Source organism: Oncorhynchus keta, unplaced genomic scaffold, assembly GCF_023373465.1.
Source record: "Oncorhynchus keta strain PuntledgeMale-10-30-2019 unplaced genomic scaffold, Oket_V2 Un_contig_5943_pilon_pilon, whole genome shotgun sequence".
Lineage (NCBI taxonomy): Eukaryota > Metazoa > Chordata > Actinopteri > Salmoniformes > Salmonidae > Oncorhynchus > Oncorhynchus keta.
The window spans coordinates 135,001-161,784 of record NW_026288602.1 but is presented as its reverse complement, the minus strand read 5'-3'; the positions used below and the strand labels follow the sequence as shown (position 1 = coordinate 161,784).

General features: G+C 46.0%; 1 protein-coding gene across 1 annotated transcript in view; it reads right to left on the bottom strand.

Moving 5' to 3' along the window:
• LOC127925628 (glutamate receptor ionotropic, NMDA 2A-like) overlaps positions 1-26,784 on the bottom strand; it is a gene marked incomplete at its 3' end in the record, with an annotated part of 119,878 nt that overhangs the window by 31,390 nt on the left and 61,704 nt on the right. Inside the window, 4 exon segments of the mRNA XM_052510650.1 lie at positions 101-134; positions 136-271; positions 13,950-14,109; positions 19,774-20,003. Coding sequence (XP_052366610.1) covers positions 101-134; positions 136-271; positions 13,950-14,109; positions 19,774-20,003 — 560 coding nt within the window.

Genomic DNA, 26,784 nt, shown 5'->3' with positions numbered 1-26,784 from the left:
AGAGGAGAGGAGAGGAAAGCCGTGGAGAGGAGAGGAGAGGAAAGCCGTAACAAAAACACCAGAGGAGAGGAGAGGAGTTTCCTACCATCTCCTAGATGGCCAGTATCGCCAGGTCCACCTGTCGTTTCCAAAAACCCTTTCTGCAGAGCGATGCCGTAGCCGGTGGTGGCGAAGATGTACCCAAAACCGATGGTGACCAGCTTACAGCCCTCGTCTCTGCCAGCAGCGTAGTTCAACACAGCAGCATCATAGATGAAGGCATCCAGTTTACTGTAAAAAAACACACAGAGGAACTATAAACTCAGTTTACTGTAACAAAACACACAGAGGAACTATAAACTCAGTTTACTGTAACAAAAACACACAGAGGAACTATAAACTCAGTTTACTGTAACAAAACACACAGAGGAACTATAAACTCAGTTTACTGTAACAAAAACACACAGAGGACCTATAAACTCAGTTTACTGTAAAAAAACACACAGAGGAACTATAAACTCCTTTACTGTAACAAAAACACACAGAGGAACTATAAACTCAGTTTACTGTAAAAAAACACACAGAGGAACTATAAACACAGAGGAACTCTAGTTTACTGTAACAAAACACACAGAGGAACTATAACAGTTTACTGTAACAAAAACACACAGAGAACTATGGAGGAGTTTACTGAAAAACACACAGAGGAACTATAAACTCAGTTTACTGTCTAACAAAAACACACAGAGGACCTATAAACTCAGCTGTAACAAAAACACACAGAGGAACTATAAACTTTGCTGTAGAGAACTATAAACCAGTTTACTGTCTGGTTTGCACAAAAACACACAGAGGACTGTTTACTATAAAAGGGAACTTAGATGACTGTAACAAAAACCCAAATGAGATGGTTTAAACTGTTTGGAACAGAGGAGTGGAAAAGCAGTTTAGCAAAAACACACAGGAACTCCTTCTAGACTGTTGGGAAAGCTGGTAACAAAAATGTCACTACATTGAGGAAAACTTAGATTAATACTATTTTGGTTTACTGAACAAAAACACACAGAGGACCTATAAACTTTTACTGGTACTGTAACACACAGAAGACCTTCTAAACTGTGTTTGTGTGTGTGTGTGTGTGTGAGGAACTATAAACTCAGTTTACTGTAACAAAAACACACAGAGGAACTATAAACTCAGTTTACTGTAAAAAAAACACACAGAGGAACTATAAACGCAGTTTACTGTAACAAAACACACAGACAAAATAACCACCGTGAAGCATGGAGGAGGAGGTGTGAAGTGTGGGAGAGCTTTGCTGGTGAGACTGTCTGAGATTTATTTATTTAGAATTCAAGGCCCACTTAACCAGCATGGCTAAGAGCACCTGCAGTGATATGCCATCCTGTCTGGTTTGCACCAAGTGGAAAAACCCTGGACTATCATTTGTTTTTCAACAGAACAATGACTCAACACACCTACAGGCTGTGTAAGGACAATTGACTAAGAAGGAGAGTGATGGTGTGCTGCACCAGATGACCTCCAACCCTTTGACTCACAGGATGAAGTTAAACAGAGTTTACTCGGGTACTTTTGTATACTTAGTAGCTAATCGTTCTGAAAGTAGTGGTTCCCAAGCCAAAAGTGGTCCCCGGGGTAAATTGCGTACTACTATATGTGTCAGATATATCCACCACGTCATTGCTCTCGCTCGCTCTGCCGTGTGTATGTCTTTGCTAGCTCTCACTCAAATGGCAAGGGGCTGAAGCTCATTGAACATAATCAAATCCGCCATCCTCAACACCTGCAAGGACAACCTTGGCTATAAGACCAAAAAGAACCCCACGATTGTACGACCCAAAAGAACAAAGACCCCACCGACCGTAAGACCCAAAAGGACAAAGACCCCACCGACCGTAAGACCCAAAAGGACAAAGACCCCACCGACCGTAAGACCCAAAAGGATGACTCCACCAACCGTAAGACCCAAAAGGATGACCCCAACGACCGTAAGACCCAAAAGGATGACCCCAACGACCGTAAGACCCAATAGGATGACCCCAATGACCGTAAGACCCAAAAGGATGACTCCACCAACCGTAAGACCCAAAAGGATGACCCCACCGACCCTAAGACCCAAAAGGATGACCCCACCGACCGTAAGACCAAAAAGGATGACCCCAACGACCGTAAGACCCAAAAGGATGACCCCACCGACCGTAAGACCCAAAAAGATGACTTCACTGACAGTAAGACCCAAAAGGATGTCCCCACCGACCGTAAGACCCAAAAAGATGACTCCACCGACAGTAAGACCCAAAGGATGACCCCCACCAACGTAAGACCCAAAAAGATGACTTCACTGACAGTAAGACCCAAAAGGATGTCCCCACCGACCGTAAGACCCAAAAAGATGACTTCACTGACAGTAAGACCCAAAGGATGTCCCCACCGACCGTAAGACCCAAAAAGATGACTCCAACGGGGAACCGTGACCCAAAAGGATGACTCCACCAACCGTAAGACCCTCCAAAGGATGACCCCACGCTGGGAACTAAAACCCAAAAAGTCCTGGATGACCCAGCAGCTGGCCGTAAGACCCAAAAGGATGACCCCACCGAGGCGGTGTACAGACCCAGTCACCGTGGCCTGAACAATCCCTCAGAAATTGAACAGCTCAGTCACCGTGGCCTAACCATCCCTGGCCACCAAGGCGGTGTCAGACCCAGTCACCGTGCCAAACACATCCCTCCCACCAAGGCGATGTACAGACCAGTCACCGTGGCTAAAATCCACATGGAAAAGTCCTGGAGATCCAGCAGCTGGCCGACTCATCCCCTCGCCACCAAGGCGGTGTACAGACCCAGTCACCGTGGCCTAACACATCCCTCACCACCAAGGCGGTGTACAGACCCAGTCACCGTGGCCTAACACATCCCTCACCACCAAGGCGGTGTACAGACCTCACCGTGGCCTAACACATCCCCTCACCACCAAGGTCACCGTGGCCTAACACATCCCTCACCACCAAGGCGGTGTACAGACCCAGTCACCGTGGCCTAACACATCCCTCGCCACCAAGGCGGTGTACAGACCCAGTCACCGTGGCCTAACACATCCCTCACCACCAAGGCGGTGTACAGACCCAGTCACCGTGGCCTAACACATCCCTCGCCACCAAGGCGGTGTACAGACCCAGTCACCGTGGCCTAACACATCCCTCACCACCAAGGCGGTGTACAGACCCAGTCACCGTGGCCTAACACATCCCTCACCACCAAGGCGGTGTACAGACCCAGTCACCGTGGCCTAACACATCCCTCACCACCAAGGCGGTGTACAGACCCAGTCACCGTGGCCTAACACATCCCTCACCACCAAGGCAGTGTACAGACCCAGTCACCGTGGCCTAACACATCCCTCACCACCAAGGCGGTGTACAGACCCAGTCACCGTGGCCTAACACATCCCTCACCACCAAGGCGGTGTACAGACCCAGTCACCGTGGCCTAACACATCCCTCACCACCAAGGCGGTGTACAGACCCAGTCACCGTGGCCTAACACATCCCTCACCACCAAGGCGGTGTACAGACCCAGTCACCGTGGCCTAACACATCCCTCACCACCAAGGCGGTGTACAGACCCAGTCACCATGGCCTAACACATCCCTCACCACCAAGGCGGTGTACAGACCCAGTCACCGTGGCCTAACACATCCCTCACCACCAAGGCGGTGTACAGACCCAGTCACCGTGACCTAACACATCCCTCACCACCAAGGCGGTGTACAGACCCAGTCACCGTGGCCTAACACATCCCTCACCACCAAGGCGGTGTACAGACCCAGTCACCGTGGCCTAAACCCCCTTCGCTCCAGAGATGGGCAAAAGCTAATGAAGCATGACCAATCCAATCAATCAATCAATCAATCAATCAATCCAATCCCAGTGGAAAGAACACTTCGAGGAGCTCCTCAACAGAAGCACAACAATATATATATTATAAGATATACTATAAGATATTGACCACATCCCTCAGCGACCCACCACGGAGGACATTGGAGAACCTCCTGGCCTGCAGGAGGACCTGGGAGAACCTCCAAGCCTGCAGGGGGACATGGGAGAACCACCTACCCTGCAGGAGGACTTGGGAGAACCACCCAGCTTGCAGGAGGACATGGGAGAATCGCCTACCCTGCAGGAGGACTTGGGAGAACCACCCAGCCTGCAGGAGGAAATGGCAGAACCATCCAGCCTGCAGGAGGACATGGGAGGGCCATCTGGCCTGCAGGAGGACATGGGAGAACCACCCAGCCTGCAGGAGGACAAGGGAGAACCTCCTGGCCTGCAGGAGGTGCAAGATGCCATCCTTTAGAAGGGGAACAACAACAGCCAGATGAAATTCCAGCTGAAATCCTGAAGGAAGGCGGACCAGTGCTCCTACAACACATACATGCCCTGCTCCTGAAGACCTGGGATTAGGAGGAAATGCCTGCAGAACTCAGGGGTGCCCTAATTGGTTAAACTTCTTGACGCACCCATCCCGTTAGCGGGATCATTTTCATCAACACACGCTGAATTGCAGAGCGCCACATTCAAATTAAATTACTAAAAATATAAAGTTTCAATAAATCACAAGTGCAATATAGCAAAACACAGCTTAGCTTGTTGTTAATCCACCTGGCATCTGACAAATATTCTAGCATATTCTAGTTTCTGGGCCTGAGAAATATGCAGTTTCATATGGGTACGTTTTCTAGCCAAAAACGAAAATCCTGCCCCCTACACTCAAGAAGTTAAAAATGGGACAAAGCAGACTGTGGGAACTACATCTCCCTCCTGTCCACCACCAGGAAAACACTGGCCAACCGACTCCTTTCCCCCGTCAGAAGAAATCTTCCCAGAATCTCAGTGTGGCTTTTCCCCCCAACCAGAGGACAGGATCTTCACAGCACGACAACTGCAGGAAAAACACCAGGAGCAAAATGAACTACTGTACATTATAGACACAAGGCCTTTATAGACACAAGGCCTTCATAGACACCAGGCCTTCATAGACACACGGCCTTCATAGACACCAGGCCTTCATAGACACCAGGCCTTCATAGACACAAGGCCTTCATAGACACCAGGCCTTCATAGACACCAGGCCTCTAGAACCATCAGGCCTTCATGACACCAGGCCTTCAAGACTGCAGGAGGACTTGGGAGACCACCAGGCCTTCATAGACACCTTCAGAACATCCTGCCTTTAGACACATGGCCTTCAGGACACCAGGCCTTCATAGACACAAGGCCTTTTCATAGACCTGAGGAGGACAGAATAGACACCAGGCCTTCATGACACCAGGCCTTCATAGACACCAGGCCTTCATAGACACAAGGCCTTCATAGACACCAGGCCTTCATAAACCAGGCCTTCATATGACACCAGGCCTTCATAGACACAAGGCCTTCATAGACACAAGGCCTTCATGCAGATTCTTCCAGGCCTCTTCAGAACCTACTTCCATTGGAGGTGAGATGCCAGGCCTTCATAGAAATCACCAGGCCAGATAGAAACCAGGGAAATCCTGAAGGAAGACACCAGGCCTTCATAACACAGGCCTTTATAGACACTCCCTCCTGGAAGAGGCCATTCATAACACACTGGCCTTCATAGACCCAGGCCTTCAGAACCAGGCCTTCATAGAACAAGGCCTTCATAGACATCTCAGATGGCCTTCATAGACACCAGGCCTTCATAGACACCAGGCCTTCATAGACACCAGGCCTTCATAGACACAAGGCCTTCATAGACACAAGGCCTTCATAGACACCAGGCCTTCATAGACACCAGGCCTTCATAGACACCAGGCCTTCATAGACACCAGGCCTTCATAGACACACGGCCTTCATAGACACCAGGCCTTCATAGACACAAGGCCTTTATAGACACAAGGCCTTCATAGACACCAGGCCTTCATAGACACCAGGCCTTTATAGACACAAGACCTTCATAGACACAAGACCTTCATAGCCTTTGACTCTGTGAACCATCGTGCCTCTGATTCTATCCTGACCAATTGACCATAAGACCGGGACTGCTGCATGACGTCAGCTACGGTGCCCAGGAACAGTGGTGCTGAAACGCCCCTTCAAGGTAAACACTGGAGTTAAAACAGGGACAACATCCTGCAAATCTTCATCGCTGTCATTCCTCCAACTCAAAGGTGAAATCTGCCTCAGGAGTCAGAAATCCTGTATAACAGACGGCACTCTTCCCACCTGAAAGATTCAAAGGCCGAGATATAAAACCACCAACACTTCCATTGTGGAGCTTCAGTGATTCAGATGATAACGCCGTCCCTACCCACTGGGAAGAGGACAGTCAGATGATAACGCCATCACTACCCACTGGGAAGAGGACAGTCAGATGATAAACCACTGGGAAGAGGACAGTCAGATGATAACGCCGTCACTACCCACTGGGAAGAGGACAGTCAGATGATAACGCCGTCACTACCCACTGGGAAGAGGACAGTCAGATGATAACGCCGTCACTGGGAAGAGGACAGTCAGATGATAACTGGGGAAGAGGACAGTCAGATGATAACGCCGTCACTGCCCACTGGGAAGAGGACCGTCAGATGATAACGCCATCACTACCCACTGGGAAGAGGACAGTCAGATGATAACGCCGTCACTGCCCACTGGGAAGAGGACAGTCAGATGATAACGCCGTCACTGCCCACTGGGAAGAGGACAGTCAGATGATAACGCCGTCCCTGCCCACTGGGAAGAGGACAGTCAGATGATAACGCCGTCACTGCCCACTGGGAAGAGGACAGTCAGATGATAACGCCGTCACTACCCACTGGGAAGAGGACTGTCAGATGATAACGCCGTCCCTGGGAAGAGGACAGTCAGATGATAACGCCGTCACTACCCACTGGGAAGAGGACAGTCAGATGATAACGCCGTCACTGCCCACTGGGAAGAGGACAGTCAGATGATAACGCCGTCACTGCCCACTGGGAAGAGGACCATCAGATGATAACGCCGTCCCTGGGAAGAGGACAGTCAGATGATAACGCCGTCACTACCCACTGGGAAGAGGACCATCAGATGATAACGCCGTCACTACCCACTGGGAAGAGGACCATCAGATGATAACGCCGTCACTGCCCACTGGGAAGAGGACCATCAGATGATAACGCCGTCCCTGGGAAGAGGACAGTCAGATGATAACGCCGTCACTGCCCACTGGGAAGAGGACCATCAGATGATAACGCCGTCCCTGGGAAGAGGACAGTCAGATGATAACGTTCCGTCACTACCCACTGGGAAGAGGACCATCAGATGATAACGCCGTCACTACCACTGGGAAGAGGACAGTCAGATGATAACGCCGTCACTACCCACTGGGAAGAGGACCATCAGATGATAACGCCGTCACTGCCCACTGGGAAGAGGACAGTCAGATGATAACGCCGTCACTACCCACTGGGAAGAGGACCATCAGATGATAACGCCGTCACTACCCACTGGGAAGAGGACCGTCAGATGATAACGCCGTCACTACCCACTGGGAAGAGGACCATCAGATGATAACCTGTCACTACCCACTGGGAAGAGGACCGTCAGATGATAACGCCGTCCCTACCCCTGGGAAGAGGACAGTCAGATGATAACGCCGTCCCCCTGGGAAGAGGACAGTCAGATGATAACGCCGTCACTACCCACTGGGAAGAGGACAGTCAGATGATAACGCCGTCACTACCCACTGGGAAGAGGACCGTCAGATGATGACGATAAGGAAGAGGTGCATCCTGGATGCTTCCACCAAGCCAAACATGTTCCTGGGTCCTACACATAAAAATGACCCAAATCCTTCCATTTTTAGTAATTTAGCAGACTCTTATCCAGAGATATTTACAGTAGTGAGGGAATACAATTTTATATGTCTTTCATACTGGTCCCCGTGTGGGAATTGAACCGACAACCCTGGCATTTGCAAGGAAAACCCAAATACTATCCCCTAAACACCACATAAACATCTCCAGCTGGGAGGACAACCTAAAGACTATCCCCTAAACACCACATAAACATCTCCAGCTGGGAGGACAACCTAAAGACTATCCCCTAAACACCACATAAACATCTCCAGCTGGGAGGACAACCTATAGACTATCCCCTAAACACCACATAAACATCTCCAGCTGGGAGGACAACCTAAAGACTATCCCCTAAACACCACATAAACATCTCCAGCTGGGAGGACAACCTAAAGACTATCCCCTAAACACCACATAAACATCTCCAGCTGGGAGGACAACCTAAAGACTATCTCCTAAACACCACATAAACATCTCCAGCTGGGAGGACAACCTAAAGACTATCCCCTAAACACCACATAAACATCTCCAGCTGGGAGGACAACCTAAAGACTATCCCCTAAACACCACATAAACATCTCCAGCTGGGAGGACAACCTCTATCCCTAAACACCACTGGGCAGGACAACCTAAAGACTATCCCCTAAACACCACATAAACATCTCCAGCTGGGAGGACCCCTAACCCACATAAAGACTATCCCCTAAACACCACATAAACATCTCCAGCTGGGAGGACAACCTAAAGACTATCCCCTAAACACCACATAAACATCTCCAGCTGGGAGGACAACCTAAAGACTATCCCCTAAACACCACATAAACATCTCCAGCTGGGAGGACAACCTAAAGACTATCCCCTAAACACCACATAAACATCTCCAGCTGGGAGGACAACCTAAAGACTATCCCCTAAACACCACATAAACATCTCCAGCTGGGAGGACAACCTAAAGACTATCCCCTAAACACCACATAAACATCTCCAGCTGGGAGGACAACCTAAAGACTATCCCCTAAACACCACATAAACATCTCCAGCTGGGAGGACAACCTAAAGACTATCCCCTAAACACCACATAAACATCTCCAGCTGGGAGGACAACCTAAAGACTATCCCCTAAACACCACATAAACATCTCCAGCTGGGAGGACAACCTAAAGACTATCCCCTAAACACCACATAAACATCTCCAGCTGGGAGGACAACCTAAAGACTATCCCCTAAACACCACATAAACATCTCCAGCTGGGAGGACAACCTAAAGACTATCCCCTAAACACCACATAAACATCTCCAGCTGGGAGGACAACCTAAAGACTATCCCCTAAACACCACATAAACATCTCCAGCTGGGAGGACAACCTAAAGACTATCCCCTAAACACCACATAAACATCTCCAGCTGGGAGGACAACCTAAAGACTATCCCCTAAACACCACATAAACATCTCCAGCTGGGAGGACAACCTAAAGACTATCCCCTAAACACCACATAAACACATCTCCAGCTGGGAGGACAACCTAAAGACTATCCCCTAAACACCACATAAACATCTCCAGCTGGGAGGACAACCTAAAGACTATCCCCTAAACACCACATAAACATCTCCAGCTGGGAGGACAACCTAAAGACTATCCCCTAAACACCACATAAACATCTCCAGCTGGGAGGACAACCTAAAGACTATCCCCTAAACACCACATAAACATCTCCAGCTGGGAGGACACCTAAAGACTATCCCCTAAACACCACATAAACATCTCCAGCTGGGAGGACAAAACCCACATAAAGACTATCCCCTAAAGACTAAAACACCACATAAACATCTCCAGCTGGGAGGACAACCTAAAGACTATCCCCTAAACACCACATAAACATCTCCAGCTGGGAGGACAACCTAAAGACTATCCCCTAAACACCACATAAACATCTCCAGCTGGGAGGACAACCTAAAGACTATCCCCTAAACACCACATCTCCAGCTGGGAAACCTAAAGACTATCCCCTCTAAACATCCCAGCTGGGAGGACAACCTAAAGACTATCCCCTAAACACCACATAAACATCTCCAGCTGGGAGGACAACCTAAAGACTATCCCCTAAACACCACATAAACATCTCCAGCTGGGAGGACAACCTAAAGACTATCCCCTAAACACCACATAAACATCTCCAGCTGGGAGGACAACCTAAAGACTATCCCCTAAACACCACATAAACATCTCCAGCTGGGAGGACAACCTAAAGACTATCCCCTAAACACCACATAAACATCTCCAGCTGGGAGGACAACCTAAAGACTATCCCCTAAACACCACATAAACATCTCCAGCTGGGAGGACAACCTAAAGACTATCCCCTAAACACCACATAAACATCTCCAGCTGGGAGGACAACCTAAAGACTATCCCCTAAACACCACATAAACATCTCCAGCTGGGAGGACAACCTAAAGACTATCCCCTAAACACCACATAAACATCTCCAGCTGGGAGGACAACCTAAAGACTATCCCCTAAACACCACATAAACATCTCCAGCTGGGAGGACAACCTAAAGACTATCCCTAAACACCACATAAACATCTCCAGCTGGGAGGACAACCTAAAGACTATCCCCTAAACACCACATAAACATCTCCAGCTGGGAGGACAACCTAAAGACTATCCCCTAAACACCACATAAACATCTCCAGCTGGGAGGACAACCTAAAGACTATCCCCTAAACACCACATAAACATCTCCAGCTGGGAGGACAACCTAAAGACTATCCCCTAAACACCACATAAACATCTCCAGCTGGGAGGACAACCTAAAGACTATCCCCTAAACACCACATAAACATCTCCAGCTGGGAGGACAACCTAAAGACTATCCCTGGGAGGACAACCTAAACACCACATAAACATCTCCAGCTGGGAGGACAACCTAAAGACTATCCCCTAAACACCACATAAACATCTCCAGCTGGGAGGACAACCTAAAGACTATCCCCTAAACACCACATAAACATCTCCAGCTGGGAGGACAACCTAAAGACTATCCCCTAAACACCACAACCTAAAGACTATCTCCCTAAACACCACATAAACATCTCCAGCTAAAGACTATCCCCTAAACACCACATAAACATCTCCAGCTGGGAGGACAACCTAAAGACTATCCCCTAAACACCACATAAACATCTCCAGCTGGGAGGACAACCTAAAGACTATCCCCTAAACACCACATAAACATCTCCAGCTGGGAGGACAACCTAAAGACTATCCCCTAAACACCACATAAACATCTCCAGCTGGGAGGACAACCTAAAGACTATCCCCTAAACACCACATAAACATCTCCAGCTGGGAGGACAACCTAAAGACTATCCCCTAAACACCACATAAACATCTCCAGCTGGGAGGACAACCTAAAGACTATCCCCTAAACACCACATAAACATCTCCAGCTGGGAGGACAACCTAAAGACTATCCCCTAAACACCACATAAACATCTCCAGCTGGGAGGACAACCTAAAGACTATCCCCTAAACACCACATAAACATCTCCAGCTGGGAGGACAACCTAAAGACTATCCCCTAAACACCACATAAACATCTCCAGCTGGGAGGACAACCTAAAGACTATCCCCTAAACACCACATAAACATCTCCAGCTGGGAGGACAACCTAAAGACTATCCCCTAAACACCACATAAACATCTCCAGCTGGGAGGACAACCTAAAGACTATCCCCTAAACACCACATAAACATCTCCAGCTGGGAGGACAACCTAAAGACTATCCCCTAAACACCACATAAACATCTCCAGCTGGGAGGACAACCTAAAGACTATCCCCAAACACCACATAAACATCTCCAGCTGGGAGGACAACCTAAAGACTATCCCCTAAACACCACATAAACATCTCCAGCTGGGAGGACAACCTAAAGACTATCCCCTAAACACCACATAAACATCTCCAGCTGGGAGGACAACCTAAAGACTATCCCCTAAACACCACATAAACATCTCCAGCTGGGAGGACAACCTAAAGACTATCCCCTAAACACCACATAAACATCTCCAGCTGGGAGGACAACCTAAAGACTATATCCCCTAAACACCACATAAACATCTCCAGCTGGGAGGACAACCTAAAGACTATCCCCTAAACACCACATAAACATCTCCAGCTGGGAGGACAACCTAAAGACTATCCCCTAAACACCACATAAACATCTCCAGCTGGGAGGACAACCTAAAGACTATCCCCTAAACACCACATAAACATCTCCAGCTGGGAGGACAACCTAAAGACTATCCCCTAAACACCACATAAACATCTCCAGCTGGGAGGACAACCTAAAGACTATCCCCTAAACACCACATAAACATCTCCAGCTGGGAGGACAACCTAAAGACTATCCCCTAAACACCACATAAACATCTCCAGCTGGGAGGACAACCTAAAGACTATCCCCTAAACACCACATAAACATCTCCAGCTGGGAGGACAACCTAAAGACTATCCCCTAAACACCACATAAACATCTCCAGCTGGGAGGACAACCTAAAGACTATCCCCTAAACACCACATAAACATCTCCAGCTGGGAGGACAACCTAAAGACTATCCCCTAAACACCACATAAACATCTCCAGCTGGGAGGACAACCTAAAGACTATCCCCTAAACACCACATAAACATCTCCAGCTGGGAGGACAACCTAAAGACTATCCCCTAAACACCACATAAACATCTCCAGCTGGGAGGACAACCTAAAGACTATCCCCTAAACACCACATAAACATCTCCAGCTGGGAGGACAACCTAAAGACTATCCCTAAACACCACATAAACATCTCCAGCTGGGAGGACAACCTAAAGACTATCCCCTAAACACCACATAAACATCTCCAGCTGGGAGGACAACCTAAAGACTATCCCCTAAACACCACATAAACATCTCCAGCTGGGAGGACAACCTAAAGACTATCCCAGCTAAACACCAAACATAAACATCTCCAGCTGGGAGGACAACCTAAAGACTATCCCCTAAACACCACATAAACATCTCCAGCTGGGAGGACAACCTAAAGACTATCCCTAAACACCACATAAACATCTCCAGCTGGGAGGACAACCTAAAGACTATCCCCTAAACACCACATAAACATCTCCAGCTGGGAGGACAACCTAAAGACTATCCCCTAAACACCACATAAACATCTCCAGCTGGGAGGACAACCTAAAGACTATCTCCTAAACACCACATAAACATCTCCAGCTGGGAGGACAACCTAAAGACTATCCCCTAAACACCACATAAACATCTCCAGCTGGGAGGACAACCTAAAGACTATCCCCTAAACACCACATAAACATCTCCAGCTGGGAGGACAACCTAAAGACTATCCCCTAAACACCACATAAACATCTCCAGCTGGGAGGACAACCTAAAGACTATCCCCTAAACACCACATAAACATCTCCAGCTGGGAGGACAACCTAAAGACTATCCCCTAAACACCACATAAACATCTCCAGCTGGGAGAACAACCTAAAGACTATCCCCTAAACACCACATAAACATCTCCAGCTGGGAGGACAACCTAAAGACTATCCCCTAAACACCACATAAACATCTCCAGCTGGGAGGACAACCTAAAGACTATCCCTAAACACCACATAAACATCTCCAGCTGGGAGGACAACCTAAAGACTATCCCCTAAACACCATAAACATCTCCAGCTGGGAGGACAACCTAAAGACTATCCCCTAAACACCACATAAACATCTCCAGCTGGGAGGACAACCTAAAGACTATCCCCTAAACACCACATAAACATCTCCAGCTGGGAGGACCTAAAGACTATCCCCCAAACCACTACAACCTAAAGACTATCCCCTAAACACCATATAAACATCTCCAGCTGGGAGGACAACCTAAAGACTATCCCCTAAACACCACATAAACATCTCCAGCTGGGAGGACAACCTAAAGACTATCCCTAAACACCACATAAACATCTCCAGCTGGGAGGACAACCTAAAGACTAGGGGATACAGGTCAGGGGTCAGGGTCAGGGTGTGTGTCGTACCTGCTTTGAGGCTGACCAGTGCATCCTGCACTCCTCCTTGGTGATATTTCACCAGGTACTCGTGCATGTCGGGGTAATTCTTCCTGATGTTCCTCTCTGTTGAACCGTTAGGAACCGTCCCAAAACGGAATGGAGGGGAGTACGCATACGGGTTCTGGAACTAGAGAGGAGAGAGAGGGGGAGGAGGGGGGGTATCAGAGAGAGGGGGGAGAGAGAAATAGAGGTGTGGAGAGAGAGGGGGGAGAGAGAGAGAGAAAGAGAGGTGTAGAGAGAGGGGGGGAGAGAAAGAGAGGTGTAGAGAGAGGGGAGAGAGAGGGGGGAGAGAGGTATAGAGAGAGGGGGGGGAGAGAGAAAGAGAGGTGTAGAGAGAGGTATAGAGAGAGGGGGGGGTTGAGAGTGAGAGAAGAAGGGAGAGGGAAGGAGACAGAGAGAAAATATTAATATTACCTTAATGAAATATGATTTGCTCCAGCCAATAACAGTGAGACCAATAAAAAGACAACACTCATCACTAATAGCAACTCATCATCAATGATGTAAAAAGGAACATGAGGTCAATGAGACCAGGTCAACTACATCTGTGTGACAGCATCATGTCAACTCATCATCAACGAGACCAGGTCAACTACATCTGTCTGACAGCATCATGTCAACTCATCATCAACGAGACCAGGTCAACTACATCTGTCTGACAGCATCATGTCAACTCATCATCAACGAGACCAGGTCAACTACATCTGTCTGACAGCATCATGTCAACTACATCTGTCTGACAGCATCATGTCAACTCATCATCAACGAGACCAGGTCAACTACATCTGTCTGACAGCGTCGTGTCAACTCATCATCAACGAGACCAGGTCAATCTACATCTGTCTGACAGCATCATGTCAACTCATCAACAACGAGACCAGGTCAACTACATCTGTCTGACAGCATCATGTCAACTCATCATCAACGAGACCAGGTCAACTACATCTGTCTGACAGCATCATGTCAACTCATCATCAACGAGACCAGGTCAACTACATCTGTCTGACAGCATCATGTCAACTCATCATCAACGAGACCAGGTCAACTACATCTGTCTGACAGCATCATGTCAACTCATCATCAACGAGACCAGGTCAACTACATCTGTCTGACAGCATCATGTCAACTCATCATCAACGAGACCAGGTCAACTACATCTGTCTGACAGCATCATGTCAACTCATCATCAACGAGACCAGGTCAACTACATCTGTCTGACAGCATCATGTCAACTCATCATCAACGAGACCAGGTCAACTACATCTGTCTGACAGCATCATGTCAACTCATCATCAACGAGACCAGGTCAACTACATCTGTCTGACAGCATCATGTCAACTCATCATCAACGAGACCAGGTCAACTACATCTGTCTGACAGCATCATGTCAACTCATCATCAACGAGACCAGGTCAACTACATCTGTCTGACAGCATCATGTCAACTCATCATCAACGAGACCAGGTCAACTACATCTGTCTGACAGCATCATGTCAACTCATCATCAACGAGACCAGGTCAACTACATCTGTCTGACAGCATCATGTCAACTCATCATCAACGAGACCAGGTCAACTACATCTGTCTGACAGCATCATGTCAACTCATCATCAACGAGACCAGGTCAACTACATCTGTCTGACAGCATCATGTCAACTCATCATCAACGAGACCAGGTCAACTACATCTGTCTGACAGCATCATGTCAACTCATCATCAACGAGACCAGGTCAACTACATCTGTCTGACAGCATCATGTCAACTCATCATCAACGAGACCAGGTCAACTACATCTGTCTGACAGCATCATGTCAACTCATCATCAACGAGACCAGGTCAACTACATCTGTCTGACAGCATCATGTCAACTCATCATCAACGAGACCAGGTCAACTACATCTGTCTGACAGCATCATGTCAACTCATCATCAACGAGACCAGGTCAACTACATCTGTCTGACAGCATCATGTCAACTCATCATCAACGAGACCAGGTCAACTACATCTGTCTGACAGCATCATGTCAACTCATCATCAACGAGACCAGGTCAACTACATCTGTCTGACAGCATCATGTCAACTCATCATCAACGAGACCAGGTCAACTACATCTGTCTGACAGCATCATGTCAACTCATCATCAACGAGACCAGGTCAACTACATCTGTCTGACAGCATCATGTCAACTCATCATCAACGAGACCAGGTCAACTACATCTGTCTGACAGCATCATGTCAACTCATCATCAACGAGACCAGGTCAACTACATCTGTCTGACAGCATCATGTCAACTCATCATCAACGAGACCAGGTCAACTACATCTGTCTGACAGCATCATGTCAACTCATCATCAACGAGACCAGGTCAACTACATCTGTCTGACAGCATCATGTCAACTCATCATCAACGAGACCAGGTCAACTACATCTGTCTGACAGCATCATGTCAACTCATCATCAACGAGACCAGGTCAACTACATCTGTCTGACAGCATCATGTCAACTCATCATCAACGAGACCAGGTCAACTACATCTGTCTGACAGCATCATGTCAACTCATCATCAACGAGACCAGGTCAACTACATCTGTCTGACAGCATCATGTCAACTACATCTGTCTGACAGCATCATGTCAACTCATCATCAACGAGACCAGGTCAACTACATCTGTCTGACAGCATCATGTCAACTCATCATCAACGAGACCAGGTCAACTACATCTGTCTGACAGCATCATGTCAACTACATCTGTCTGACAGCATCATGTCAACTCATCAACAACGAGACCAGGTCAACTACATCTGTCTGACAGCATCATGTCAACTCATCATCAACGAGACCAGGTCAACTACATCTGTCTGACAGCATCATGTCAACTCATCATCAACGAGACCAGGTCAACTACATCTGTCTGACAGCATCATGTCAACTCATCATCAACGAGACCAGGTCAACTACATCTGTCTGACAGCATCATGTCAACTCATCATCAACGAGACCAGGTCAACTACATCTGTCTGACAGCATCATGTCAACTCATCATCAACGAGACCAGGTCAACTACATCTGTCTGACAGCATCATGTCAACTCATCATCAACGAGACCAGGTCAACTACATCTGTCTGACAGCATCATGTCAACTCATCATCAACGAGACCAGGTCAACTACATCTGTCTGACAGCATCATGTCAACTCATCATCAACGAGACCAGGTCAACTACATCTGTCTGACAGCATCATGTCAACTCATCATCAACGAGACCAGGTCAACTACATCTGTCTGACAGCATCATGTCAACTCATCATCAACGAGACCAGGTCAACTGTCTGACAGCATCATGCATCATGTCAACTCATCATCAACGAGACCAGGTCAACTACATCTGTCTGACAGCATCATGTCAACTCATCATCAACGAGACCAGGTCAACTACATCTGTCTGACAGCATCATGTCAACTCATCATCAACGAGACCAGGTCAACTACATCTGTCTGACAGCATCATGTCAACTCATCATCAACGAACCAGGTCAGAACTCATCATCAACGAGACCAGGTCAACTACATCTGTCTGACAGCATCATGTCAACTCATCATCAACGAGACCAGGTCAACTACATCTGTCTGACAGCATCATGTCAACTCATCATCAACAAGGTCGTCTGACAGCATCATGTCAACTCATCATCAACGAGACCAGGTCAACTACATCTGTCTGACAGCATCATGTCAACTCATCATCAACGAGACCAGGTCAACTACATCTGTCTGACAGCATCATGTCAACTCATCATCAACGAGACCAGGTCAACTACATCTGTCTGACAGCATCATGTCAACTCAACTCATCATCAACGAGACCAGGTCAACTACATCTGTCTGACAGCATCATGTCAACTCATCATCAACGAGACCAGGTCAACTACATCTGTCTGACAGCATCATGTCAACTCATCATCAACGAGACCAGGTCAACTACATCTGTCTGACAGCATCATGTCAACTCATCATCAACGAGACCAGGTCAACTACATCTGTCTGACAGCATCATGTCAACTACATCTGTCTGACAGCATCATGTCAACTCATCATCAACGAGACCAGGTCAACTACATCTGTCTGACAGCATCATGTCAACTCATCATCAACGAGACCAGGTCAACTACATCTGTCTGACAGCATCATGTCAACTCATCATCAACGAGACCAGGTCAACTACATCTGTCTGACAGCATCATGTCAACTCATCATCAACGAGACCAGGTCAACTACATCTGTCTGACAGCATCATGTCAACTCATCATCAACGAGACCAGGTCAACTACATCTGTCTGACAGCATCATGTCAACTCATCATCAACGAGACCAGGTCAACTACATCTGTCTGACAGCATCATGTCAACTCATCATCAACGAGACCAGGTCATCAGCATCATGTCAACTCATCATCAACGAGACCAGGTCAACTACATCTGTCTGACAGCATCATGTCAACTCATCATCAACGAGACCAGGTCAACTACATCTGTCTGACAGCATCATGTCAACTCATCATCAACGAGACCAGGTCAACTACATCATGTCTGACAGCATCATGTCAACTCATCATCAACGAGACCAGGTCAACTACATCTGTCTGACAGCATCATGTCAACTCATCATCAACGAGACCAGGTCAACTACATCTGTCTGACAGCATCATGTCAACTCATCATCAACGAGACCAGGTCAACTACATCTGTCTGACAGCATCATGTCAACTCATCATCAACGAGACCAGGTCAACTACATCTGTCTGACAGCATCATGTCAACTCATCATCAACGAGACCAGGTCAACTACATCTGTCTGACAGCATCATGTCAACTCATCATCAACGAGACCAGGTCAACTGTCTGACAGCATCATGTCTGACAGCATCATGTCAACTCATCATCAACGAGACCAGGTCAACTACATCTGTCTGACAGCATCATGTCAACTCATCATCAACGAGACCAGGTCAACTACATCTGTCTGACAGCATCATGTCAACTCATCATCAACGAGACCAGGTCACCATCTGTCTGGTCATCATGTCAACTCATCATCAACTCAACTACATCTGACAGCATCATGTCAACTCATCATCAACGAGACCAGGTCAACTACATCTGTCTGACAGCATCATGTCAACTCATCAACAACGAGACCAGGTCATACATCTGTCTGACAGCATCATGTCAACTCATCATCAACGAGACCAGGTCAACTACATCTGTCTGACAGCATCATGTCAACTCATCATCAACGAGACCAGGTCAACTACATCTGTCTGACAGCATCATGTCAACTCATCATCAACGAGACCAGGTCAACTACATCTGTCTGACAGCATCATGTCAACTCATCATCAACGGACCAGGTCAACTACATCTGTCTGACAGCATCATGTCAACTCATCATCAACGAGACCAGGTCAACTACATCTGTCTGACAGCATCATGTCAACTCATCAACAACGAGACCAGGTCAACTACATCTGTCTGACAGCATCATGTCAACTCATCATCAACGTGTTACAGGTCAACTACATCTGTCTGACAGCTCATGTCTTTGGTGTGTGTGTGTGTGTTCATCGCCTGGTACTCCGATGTACCGCCATTACACGGTACGCACACGCACACGCACACGCACACACACACACACACACACACACACACACACACACACACACACACACACACACACACACACACAGAGACAGACACAGACACACACAGACACAGACAGACACAGTCCTGTACCTTGTTGTCAGACAGTCCCGTGACCTGGTCTACAAACTCCTCCTGGATCATGAAGGCAGCCAGGTTGGCTGTGTAAGAGGCCAGGAAGATGACGGCGAAGAAGGCCCACACCGACACTATGAACTTACTGGTGGTGCCTTTAGGGTTCTGAACCGGGACAGAGTTGTTGAACACCAGACCCCACAGCAGCCACACCGCCTTCCCAACGGTGAACGACGGACCGTGGGGGTCTGGAGGGAGGGAGGGAGGGAGGGAGGGAGGGAGGGAGGGAGGGGGAGGGAGGGAGGGAGGGAGGGAGGGAGGGAGGGAGGGAGGGAGGGAGGGAGGGAGGGAGGGAGAAATCAGGAGGGAGGGAGGGAGGGAGGGAGGGAGGGAGGGAGGGAGGGAGGGAAGGGAGGGAGGGAGGGAGGGAGGGAGGGAGGGAGGGAGGGAGGGAGGGAGGGAGGGAGGGAAACAGATCTGTGGTAGCAGTGTAGACAGACTGATATATCATTACTACCTGGTACTACTGTATAAGGCCTCATTACTACCTGGTACTCCTGTATATGACCTCATTACTACCTGATACTCCCTGTATATAACCTCATTACTACCTGGTACTACTGTATAAGGCCTCATTACTACCTGGTACTCCTGTATAAGGCCTCATTACTACCTGGTACTCCTGTATAAGGCCTCATTACTACCAGATACTCCCTGTAAATAACCTCATTACTACCTGGTACTCCCTGTATATAACCTCATTACTACCTGGTACTCCTGTATAAGGCCTCATTACTACCTGGTACTACTGTATATAACCTCATTACTACCTGGTACTACTGTATATAACCTCATTACTACCTGGTACTCCTGTATAAGGCCTCATTACTACCTGGTACTACTGTATATAACCTCATTACTACCTGGTACTAATGTATATAACCTCATTACTACCTGGTACTCCTGTATAAGGCCTCATTACTACCTGGTACTCCTGTATAAGGCCTCATTACTACCTGGTACTACTGTATATAACCTCATTACTACCTGGTACTACTGTATATGACCTCATTACTACCTGGTACTCCTGTATATAGCCTCATTACTAGCTGGTACTCCCTGTATATAACCTCATTACGACCTGGAACTACTTTATATAACCTCATTACTACCTGGTACTCCCTGTATATAGTCTCATTACTACCTGGTACTCCTGTATAAGGCCTCATTACTACCTGGTACTCGTGTATATAACCTCATTACTACCTGGTATTCCTGTATAAGGCCTCATTACTACCTGGTACTACTGTATATAACCTCATTATTACCTGGTACTACTGTATATAACCTCATTACTACCTGGTACTCCTGTATATAACCTCATTACTACCTGGTACTCCTGTATATAGCCTCATTACTACCTGGTACTCCTGGTATATAGCCTCATTACTACCTGGTACTCCTGTATAAGGCCTCATTACTACCTGGTACTCCTGTATATAGCCTCATTACTACCTGGTACTCCTGTATATAACCTCATTACGACCTGGAACTACTGTATATAGCCTCATTACTACCTGGTACTCCTGTATAAGGCCTCATTACTACCTGGTACTACTGTATATAGCCTCATTACTACCTGGTACTACTGTATATAGCCTCATTACTACCTGGTACTACTGTATAGAGCCTCATTACTACCTGGTACTCCCTGTATATAACCTCATTACTACCTGGTACTCCTGTATATAACCTCATTACTACCTGGTACTCCTGTATATAGTCTCATTACTAACTGGTACTGCTGTATATAGTCTCATTACTACCTGGTACTCTCTGTATATAACCTCATTACTACCTGGTACTCCTGTATATAACCTCATTACTACCTGGTACTCCTGTATATAGTCTCATTACTACCTGGTACTCCCTGTATATAACCTCATTACTACCTGGTACTCCTGTATATAGCCTCATTACTACCTGGTACTCCTTGTATATAACCTCATTACTACCTGGTACTCCTGTATATAGCCTCATTACTACCTGGTACTCCTGTATAAGGCCTCATTACTACCTGGTACTCCTGTATATAGCCTCATTACTACCTGGTACTCCTGTATATAACCTCATTACTACCTGGAACTACTGTATATAACCTCATTACTACCTGGTACTCCTGTATATAGTCTCATTACTACCTGGTACTCCTCATTACTACCTGGTACTCCTGTATATAACCTCATTACTACCTGGTACTCCTGTATATAGGCCTCATTACTACCTGGTACTACTGTATATAGCCTCATTACTACCTGGTACTACTGTATATAACCTCATTACTACCTGGTACTCCCCTCATTACTACCTGGTATATATAACCTCATTACTACCTGGTACTCCTGTATATAGCCTCATTACTACCTGGTACTCCTGTATATAGCCTCATTACTACCTGGTACTCCTGTATATAACCTCATTACTACCTGGTACTCCTGTATATAACCTCATTACTACCTGGTACTCCTGTATATAACCTCATTACTACCTGGTACTACTGTATATAGCCTCATTACTACCTGGTACTCCTGTATATAGGCCTCATTACTACCTGGTACTACTGTATATAGCCTCATTACTACCTGGTACTACTGTATATAGCCTCATTACTACCTGGTACTCCTGTATATAGCCTCATTACTACCTGGTACTCCTGTATATAACCTCATTACTACCTGGTACTCCTGTATATAACCTCATTACTACCTGGTACTCCTGTATATAGTCTCATTACTACCTGGTACTCTGTATATAGTCTCATTACTACCTGGTACTCCTGTATATAACCTCATTACTACCTGGTACTCCTGTATATAACCTCATTACTACCTGGTACTCCTGTATATAGTCTCATTACTACCTGGTACTCCCTGTATATAACCTCATTACTACCTGGTACTCCTGTATATAGCCTCATTACTACCTGGTACTCCTGTATATAACCTCATTACTACCTGGTACTCCTGTATATAACCTCATTACTACCTGGTACTCCTGTATATAGCCTCATTACTACCTGGTACTCCTGTATAAGGCCTCATTACTACCTGGTACTCCTGTATATAGCCTCATTACTACCTGGTACTACTGTATATAACCTCATTACTACCTGGTACTTTGTATATAACCTCATTACTACCTGGTACTCCTGTATATAGTCTCATTACTACCTGGTACTCCTGTATAAGGCCACATTACTACCTGGTATTCCTGTATATAGGCCTCATTACTACCTGGTACTCCTGTATATAACCTCATTACTACCTGGTATTCCTGTATATAGGCCTCATTACTACCTGGTACTACTGTATATAACCTCATTACTACCTGGTACTCCTGTATATAACCTCATTATTACCTGGTACTCCCTGTATATAACCTCATTACTACCTGGTACTCCTGTATATAGCATCATTACTACCTGGTACTCCTGGTATATAGCCTCATTACTACCTGGTACTCCTGTATAAGGCCTCATTACTACCTGGTACTCCTGTATATAGCCTCATTACTACCTGGTACTCCTGTATAAGGCCTCATTACTACCTGGTGCTCCTGTATATAACCTTATTACTACCTGGTATTCCTGTATATAGCCTCATTACTACCTGGTACTGCTGTATATAGTGTCATTACTACCTGGTACTCCTGTATATAGCCACATTACAACTGGTACTCCCTGTATATAGTCTCATTACTACCTGGTACTCCCTGTATATAGTCTCATTACTACCTGGTACTCCTGGTATATAACCTCATTACTACCTGGTACTCCTGTATATAGCCACATTACAACTGGTACTCCCTGTATATAGTCTCATTACTACCTGGTACTCCCTGTATATAGTCTCATTACTACCTGGTACTCCTGGTATATAACCTCATTACTACCTGGTACTCCTGTATATAGGCTCATTACTACCTGGTACTACTGTATATAGCCTCATTACTACCTGGTACTCCCTTTATATGACCTCATCACTACCTGGTACTCCTGTATATAACATCATTACTACCTGGTACTCCCTGTATATAACCTCATTACTACCTGGTACTTCTGTATATAACCTCATTACTACCTGGTACTCCTGTATATAACCTCATCACTACCTGGTACTCCTGTATATAACATCATTACTACCTGGTACTCCCTGTATATAACCTCATTACTACCTGGTACTCCCTGTATATAACCTCATTACTACCTGGTACTACTGTATATAACCTCATTACTACCTGGTACTCCCTGTATATAACCTCATTACTACCTGGTACTACTGTATATAACCTCATTACTACCTGGTACTCCTGTATATAACCTCATTACTACCTGGTACTCCTGTATATAACCTCATTACTACCTGGTACTCCTGTATATAGTCTCATTACTACCTGGTACTCCTGTATATAGTCTCATTACTACCTGGTACTCCTGTATATAACCTCATTACTACCTGGTACTCCTGTATATAACCTCATTACTACCTGGTACTCCTGTATATAGTCTCATTACTACCTGGTACTCCTGTATATAACCTCATTACTACCTGGTACTCCTGTATATAGCCTCATTACTACCTGGTACTCCTGTATATAACCTCATTACTACCTGGTACTCCTGGTATATAGCCTCATTACTACCTGGTACTCCTGTATATAACCTCATTACTACCTGGTACTCCTGTATATAGCCTCATTACTACCTGGTACTCCTGTATATAACCTCATTACTACCTGGTACTCCTGTATATAACCTCATTACTACCTGGTACTCTATAGTACTACCTGGTACTATGTATAAGGCCTCATTACTACCTGGTACTCCTGTATATAACCTCATTACTACCTGGTACTCCTGTATATAGGCCTCATTACTACCTGGTACTACTGTATATAACCTCATTACTACCTGGTACTACTGTATATAACCTCATTACTACCTGGTACTCCCTGTATATAACCTCATTACTACCTGGTACTCCTGTATATAACCTCATTACTACCTGGTACTCCTGTATATAACCTCATTACTACCTGGTACTCCTGTATATAACCTCATTACTACCTGGTACTCCTGTATATAGGCCTCATTACTACCTGGTACTCCTGTATATAACCTCATTACTACCTGGTACTACTGTATATAGCCTCATTACTACCTGGTACTCCTGTATATAACCTCATTACTACCTGGTACTACTGTATATAGCCTCATTACTACCTGGTACTACTGTATATAACCTCATTACTACCTGGTACTCCTGTATATAACCTCATTACTACCTGGTACTCCTGTATATAACCTCATTACTACCTGGTACTCCTGTATATAACCTCATTACTACCTGGTACTCCTGTATATAGTCTCATTACTACCTGGTACTCCTGTATATAACCTCATTACTACCTGGTACTCCTGTATATAACCTCATACTACCTGGTACTCCTGTATATAACCTCATTACTACCTGGTACTCCTGTATATAGTCTCATTACTACCTGGTACTCCTGTATATAACCTCATTACTACCTGGTACTCCTGTATATAGCCTCATTACTACCTGGTACTCCTGTATATAACCTCATTACTACCTGGTACTCCTGTATATAACCTCATTACTACCTGGTACTCCTGGTATATAGCCTCATTACTACCTGGTACTACTGTATAAGCCTCATTACTACCTGGTACTCCTGTATATAACCTCATTACTACCTGGTACTACCTGTATATAACCTCATTACTACCTGGTACTACCTGTATATAACCTCATTACTACCTGGTACTCCTGTATATAGTCTCATTACTACCTGGTACTCCTGTATAACCTCATTACTACCTGGTATTCCTGTATATAAGGCCTCATTACTACCTGGTACTCCTGTATATAACCTCATTACTACCTGGTACTCCTGTATATAGGCCTCATTACTACCTGGTACTACTGTATATAACCTCATTACTACCTGGTACTCCTGTATATAACCTCATTACTACCTGGTACATATAACCTCATTACTACCTGGTACTCCTGTATATAGCCTCATTACTACCTGGTACTCCTGGTATATAACCTCATTACTACCTGGTACTCCTGTATATAGGCCTCATTACTACCTGGTACTCCTGTATATAGCCTCATTACTACCTGGTACTCCTGTATATAACCTCATTACTACCTGGTACTCCTGTATATAACCTCATTACTACCTGGTACTTCCTGTATATAGCCTCATTACTACCTGGTACTCCTGTATATAGTGTCATTACTACCTGGTACTCCTGTATATAACCTCATTACCTGGTACTCCTGTATATAACCTCATTACTACCTGGTACTCCCTGTATATAACCTCATTACTACCTGGTACTCCTGTATATAACCTCATTACTACCTGGTACTCCTGTATATAACCTCATTACTAACATCACTAACTGGTACTCCTGTATATAACCTCATTACTACCTGGTACTCCCTGTATATAGTCTCATTACTACCTGGTACTCCTGTATATAACCTCATTACTACCTGGTACTCCTGTATATAACCTCATTACTACCTGGTACTCCTGTATATAACCTCATTACTACCTGGTACTCCTGTATATAACCTCATTACTACCTGGTACTCCTGTATATAACCTCATTACTACCTGGTACTCCCTGTATATAACCTCATTACTACCTGGTACTCCTGTATATAACCTCATTACTACCTGGTACTCCTGTATATAACCTCATTACTACCTGGTACTCCTGTATATAACATCATTACTACCTGGTACTCCCTGTATATAACCTCATTACTACCTGGTACTCCCTGTATATAACCTCATTACTACCTGGTACTACTGTATATAACCTCATTACTACCTGGTACTCCCTGTATATAACCTCATTACTACCTGGTACTACTGTATATAACCTCATTACTACCTGGTACTACTGTATATAACCTCATCACTACC